The sequence below is a fragment of the Eutrema salsugineum genome, unplaced genomic scaffold, assembly GCF_000478725.1.
Source record: "Eutrema salsugineum unplaced genomic scaffold, Eutsalg1_0 scaffold_10, whole genome shotgun sequence".
Classification (NCBI taxonomy): domain Eukaryota; kingdom Viridiplantae; phylum Streptophyta; class Magnoliopsida; order Brassicales; family Brassicaceae; genus Eutrema; species Eutrema salsugineum.
In genome coordinates, this window is record NW_006256908.1 from 5,555,444 (window position 1) to 5,561,534 (window position 6,091).

General features: G+C 38.2%; 2 protein-coding genes across 2 annotated transcripts; both read left to right on the top strand.

Annotated features, from left to right (window-relative positions):
- Positions 1-216: 216 nt before the first annotated feature.
- Positions 217-2,070, top strand: LOC18026596 (CBL-interacting serine/threonine-protein kinase 11). Its single transcript, XM_006410057.2, has one exon. It carries the CDS (start codon positions 489-491, stop codon positions 1,818-1,820), a length of 1,332 nt encoding a protein of 443 aa, XP_006410120.1. The 5' UTR covers positions 217-488; the 3' UTR covers positions 1,821-2,070.
- A 1,422-nt stretch (positions 2,071-3,492) lies between these two features.
- LOC18026597 (structure-specific endonuclease subunit slx1) lies at positions 3,493-5,415 on the top strand. The gene is made up of 4 exons (XM_006410058.2): positions 3,493-3,660; positions 4,055-4,193; positions 4,415-4,548; positions 4,649-5,415. Exons 1-4 carry the CDS (start codon positions 3,512-3,514, stop codon positions 5,319-5,321), a joined length of 1,095 nt encoding a protein of 364 aa, XP_006410121.1. The 5' UTR covers positions 3,493-3,511; the 3' UTR covers positions 5,322-5,415.
- The last annotated feature ends 676 nt before the right edge of the window (positions 5,416-6,091 follow it).

Genomic DNA, 6,091 nt, shown 5'->3' on the forward strand with positions numbered 1-6,091 from the left:
TTTTCCTGCTGGGTTGGCAATAGTTTAACGGTTACATTTATATGTTTTTAAAACTTATCTTTTTGCACAGCCATTCCCCCCAATTTTATACGCCTTAGGATTAAGAAGACATGAATTTTAGCTTCACTTAAACTCCTGTTTAAGGCATATCCTTTTTCATTTTATTCTATTCAACTTATCTTTCTTTTTTGTTTAATCCTTTTAAAATAACAAACATTCTCCGCGTTTCACCATAAATCTCCTCCTCTAAATACATAACCAACCACTCTTCGTTTTAAAAATCTTATTCCCAATTCCATTAAAACTAAACAAACAAAACAAACAAACAACAGCAAATAAACGCACAAACGAAGAAGAATTAGCTTACGTGTTCACATTTCTGAATTACGCGCAATCAAAAAGCAGATTCGAAAATTCTCCGGCCAAGTCGTCTTCCTCCTTCTATAGATCAATCATCATCTCTCAATCGGTCTCTGGCTTCCGAAATCATGCCAGAGATCGAGATTGTCGCCGACGCCGGCGATAACAACAACACCGAAAACGCCTTGTTCGGCAAATACGAGCTCGGGAAGCTTCTAGGATGCGGAGCTTTCGCCAAGGTCTTTCACGCTCGCGATCGCCGCTCCGGCCAGAGCGTCGCCGTCAAAATCATCAACAAGAAGAAACTCCTCGCGAACCCAGCTCTCGCCAACAACATCAAACGCGAGATCTCGATCATGCGCCGCTTGGCTCACCCAAACATCGTCAGGCTCCACGAGGTGATGGCGACGAAAGGGAAGATCTTCTTCGCGATGGAATTCGTTAAAGGAGGAGAGCTTTTCGTTAAAATCTCCAAACACGGACGTCTCAGCGAAGATCTCAGCCGCAGGTATTTCCAGCAATTGATCTCAGCCGTCGGTTACTGCCACGCACACGGCGTTTACCACCGAGATCTCAAGCCGGAGAATCTCTTGATCGACGAGAACGGGAACCTCAAGGTATCCGATTTCGGTCTCAGCGCCTTGACGGATCAGATCCGACCCGACGGTCTCCTCCACACTTTGTGCGGCACGCCTGCTTACGTGGCACCGGAGATTCTCTCCAAAAAGGGATACGAAGGCGCGAAAGTCGATGTCTGGTCCTGTGGGATCATCTTGTTCGTCCTCACCGCCGGTTATTTGCCGTTCAACGATCCGAATTTGATGAATATGTACAGGAAGATTTACAAAGGGGAGTATCGGTGTCCTCGATGGATGTCTCCAGATCTGAAACGATTAGTTTCTCGTCTCCTCGACATCAATCCAGAGACCAGGATCACCATTGATGAGATCCTTAAGGATCCTTGGTTTGTGAAAGGAGGTGTTAAACAGATCAAATTCCACGACGAGATCGATCTCGCCAAGGGAGATGATATCAATTCCGATAAGAGAGAAGGAGGAGAATCATCGGAAGCGGTGAAGAGTCTAAACGCGTTTGATCTGATATCTTTCTCATCGGGATTAGATCTCGCCGGATTGTTTGCGAGCAATTCGGTCGGGGAATCGGAGAGGTTTCTCTCGGAGAAATCGCCGGAAACGCTTTGGGAGGAAGTCGAGAGATTCGCGAAGGCAGAGAAACTGAGTGCGAAGAAGAAGAAGAAGGAAGAATACGGGTTCGAGATTGAAGGGCAAAACGGGAAATTCGTGATTGGGGTTTATCTCTCGAGGCTTAACGATATGCTCGTGGTGGTGGAGGCGAGGCGGAGAGGTGGCGACGCCGATTGCTACAAGGAAATGTGGAATAACAAACTCAGGCTTATACTTACCCGCGTTTGCGATCAAACGCCAGTCGCTGCTATTTAATAAACGCTTCATGCTTTCAAATCAAACGCCAATTGCCGCGGTTGGATTGGCTGGATTGATTTGCGTTCTACTACATTTTCTTAGAATTATTATCACACAGAAAAAAAAAAACGAAAAAAAAAAATTATATTAAACATGTCTATTTAAATACTTTTCAGTATCTATATTATGCTTTTTGATAAAAATGTATTACTCAATATGTACAACAAGTCTAAATTGCAATTGTTGATACTTACTCTTTCCTATAAAATAGAAAATGTTCTTCTACTTATAGTAGTGATTTCCAATTTTACTCAGATATTTAACCATAGTTGGTTTATTCCATTGGGTTTCTGCAGTTGAATATAATTGCATTCCTATCATTGAACATATGAAATGATTGCATGGGAGTTCCACATCCAGCGATAAAAAAAGGTTTGTACAGTACTTTATTACAAAACTTAAAAGTTAAAACAATGCAGCTTTTTTTATGTTGAGAAAAAGCTATTATTGTCCGTTTGATTACAAAAGATTCACATCTCAAAAGGAGTGAGGGTTAAGGAATCATTATCATTATTAAAGCATCATCATAGGCACAAGCCTTTCTCATTCAGGCAGCTCATAGTTTTTGGCCCCGTTTTTTTTTTTAAATAACACTTATTATTTTATTTGATTTCATATAATCATTTGAAATTGAAACTCAAAGTAGAACTCCTGCCCACCTTTTGGTGTTAGACGCAAAAAAAAAAAAATTAGGTTGTTTGGTGTAAATTAGGAAAGTAGATAGAGGGGAAAATGTGTTTGTTGAAGTTAACCAAAAAAAAGAAATCTACGTATACATATATTGAAATCCAGATTAGTTTCCATGATTTACAAGTTTATGACCGATATTTGAATTCTGAGCGAAAAAAACAAAATCACACTTTTGTTTTCTTAACCTATTAAAATCACACTCTCCTTTTTTTTTGTTAAAGTCACACTCTCTGTAGTGGTGTTTCCTTGTCTATTTGGGTTGGTCCATCATGTAATTGCTGACGGTTCACCAATCACCATGAGGATTAGAGTATAACTTTTTGCTGACAACGATGCTTATGCTGACTTAATATTTACGAATATATCAGATTTTATTTTTTTACTTGGATAATTTTGCAGTTTTCTTTTTTACTTTTATGATTTTATGGAAGTAGATTCAAACCTTGAGGTCATTCATCATTTGCCAAGAAAGCAGGATAACGTAAATTAAAGGGAGGGATTTCTACTACTAGCAAGTTTTTTTTTTTCTTTTTATTGAAGAGAAAACTTAACGCAATAGTTGTGAATCTGTGATTTAATAATGTATCTTAACTAACGATGGAAGATTCGATTCTACTACGTATTTTTCAGACCACTAAATATATGCCTTCACCGAAAAGGCAAAAATGCAGCTAGTGGTGAAAATGGATTAATCCATGTGTTTGATGGTTTTTTGGTCCTTTGTGTTTTCAGTTAAAGTAGTTTCCATGATAGATTATGGTGATTGAAGTCATTGAACAACCCAAGCACTTTCTCTTTTTAATACGCAACAGAGATTCTAGTTAAAAAGGGCCAGTACTCTGTGTTAATATTGGGCCTTAATAAAAATGGCCAACTTATTGGCCCAAAACAGTCTTACTCCTTCGTTTGTCTTGTCTCGTCCAACGGTCGAATTGACGCAGAGAATCGAAGAGAGAGAGATGAGAGAGAAAAGGGGCAGAAGAGGAAATCCCAAAACCCTAGATTCCGTCGCTGAAGATGGAGTCACCGGTAAAGAAGGGAAAGGCTTCTTCGCCTGCTACATCTTAACCTCTCTTAGCCCTCGTCACAAGGGTCACACCTATATCGGGTATTCGATTTTCATCGTCAATATTTTCTTCCCCAGTTAGATTTGCATTTAATGATCCTTACCCTTGAAGTTATTTTCGATTATAAAGTCATCGATTCTAAATGATTGAGATTTAGTGATTTTGATGCTTCTTTGATCAAACTAGTTAAGCCCAGATTGATGAATCGGAAGTATATCCAATTTTTTTGGGTTTTTAACATTGAATTCATTGTTTTCTTTGTAGATACAATCTGTCCTTACTCTCTTTCCTGACTGATATCTGTTTAATTAGATCAAAACGGCGAATTCGAAGTTTTAAAAGACTTGTAGATGTTGGTTTAGTGCGTCAAAATCACTACTTTTATCATCGTTTTCGTGATCTTTAATAACGGATTACATAATCTGGTTTTTGAAGGTTCACGGTTAACCCAAGGCGCAGAATAAGGCAGCACAATGGAGAGATCACTAGTGGTGCATATAGAACAAAGAAAAAACGTCCATGGGAAATGGTCCTCTGTATCTATGGTTTCCCAACCAACGTCTCTGCCCTTCAGGTCCTTTTTTTCCCCTTTCCTATATTACCGACTTAAAGATCTTATCTTCGATACCCCCAAGCTTCATGCTTTAGATTATATTTTACCAATTTTGGCAAAAAGGATCTTGCTTTTACTTCCATCTGTACTCAAGTTGTTGTGGCCTCTCGTTCTGTTACTCACACTTTCAAATTGAAATGAGTGATAGCTTAAAATGCTTTATTTTTGCTTTCTCGTTGCAGTTTGAGTGGGCTTGGCAGCATCCGAGAGAATCGCTTGCAGTGAGAGAAGCTGCTGCTGCTTTCAAATCATTCTCTGGGCTTGGAAGCAAGATCAAACTTGCATACACTATGCTAACTCTTCCAGCTTGGAATAGGTAAGGAAGCTTATCCTTGTTGTTATACTTTGCTATGCAATAACCATTTTACTTATCGACATAGCTTATATATCTTTCTCTGTGTCTTCTTGGTGACCAGTTTAAACCTGACAGTCAATTATTTCTCAACAAAGTATGCACACCACGGTGGTCTTTCTCCGAGTTTGCCTCCACACATGAAAGTCCAAGTTTGTGCTATGGATGATCTTCCGTGTTTCACGAAGCTAGACAACAATTCTCAACCTGAAGATGAAGAGAGTCTTGACAGTCATGAGGAAGAGGAGGATGATAGGAGAAACGAAATCCAACCTGGGAATTTAACTACAAGCTCATCGAATGACTTGTATCTAGGTGAAAAAGAACTTCATGACCGAGATTTTGAGAAAGCAAAACAACCCGAAGCTGTTCTTGATGACAGATTAGCAAATTTCACTGGTTTTGGATCATTAGATGAGAGTGTTGAAGATGAAGTATCACATATCACTGTAGGATCCATTGAAGCTATGGAGAAAGAACCCGAGACTGTGTTCGATGACAGATTAGCAAATTTCACTGGTTTTGGCTTAGAAGATATTGTTGAAGATGTAATATCACATAGCACTATGGAGAAAGATTGTTGGAGAAGAAGCAACCTTATTACATCAACCACTGAAGTTGAAGTGATAGACCTGATGACTCCTTCACCGAGTTGCAGAGTTGGACCGTCTATGAAGAGACAAAGAGTTTCTGAGTTTATAGATTTGACAAGGTCTCCTAGTTTCATAGAGTTGTAAATTAAAGAGTTGTGTGCAAATCGAAATAAGCTTTGTTGTAATTTTTCATATAATAAAAGAAGTTAAAAAACTTTTTGTATTTGAATCACTCATCTTCTTCCTGGAAAGATATAAAAGCCAAACCAAATCTATATTTTGAATCACTATCTCGATTTGTGATTTGAAAATCCTGGAGTTGAATGATTCCACAATTTCTGCAAAACAAGGTTTGATTTTGCGATTGGGACACCAAATTTTGATTACGTGATCAAAACTGATTATGCAATTCATAGACAACACATGTAATATTATTTTATATAAATATAAATACGAGTAGAACTCATATTTTTGTATGTTAATTGAGTTCTCATCTACATTTAGCACCCAAATGCATGTATTATTTTTCATTCTTCCGGGAGTAAATTGTTCATATCAAACAACATTTAGATGTAGAGTTTTTAGATACTTCATCTGGATTTTGGATTTACAAACAAACAGTGTTTTTAGTTTCCATAATTTTGTGGAGCTTTCAAATATATTTACATTTCAGAAAGGAAAAATTTTTGTTCCGATTTCCGAAGAGTGTGAATTGATGAGATCTAGTGTGCTCACATGTTCTCGATATTGACTTGTGGTATTTGTGTGCAGTCATGCATGTTAAGACGTGAGACTAGAGAAAAAGAAAAGAAAGCAAAACAGGAACAATAATTTTGTAATTACGGTCAATGATTTAAACTGGTTAAGCATTTAATTTGGGTTCGTAGACGGAAACATCCTTCACGTGCAACCAC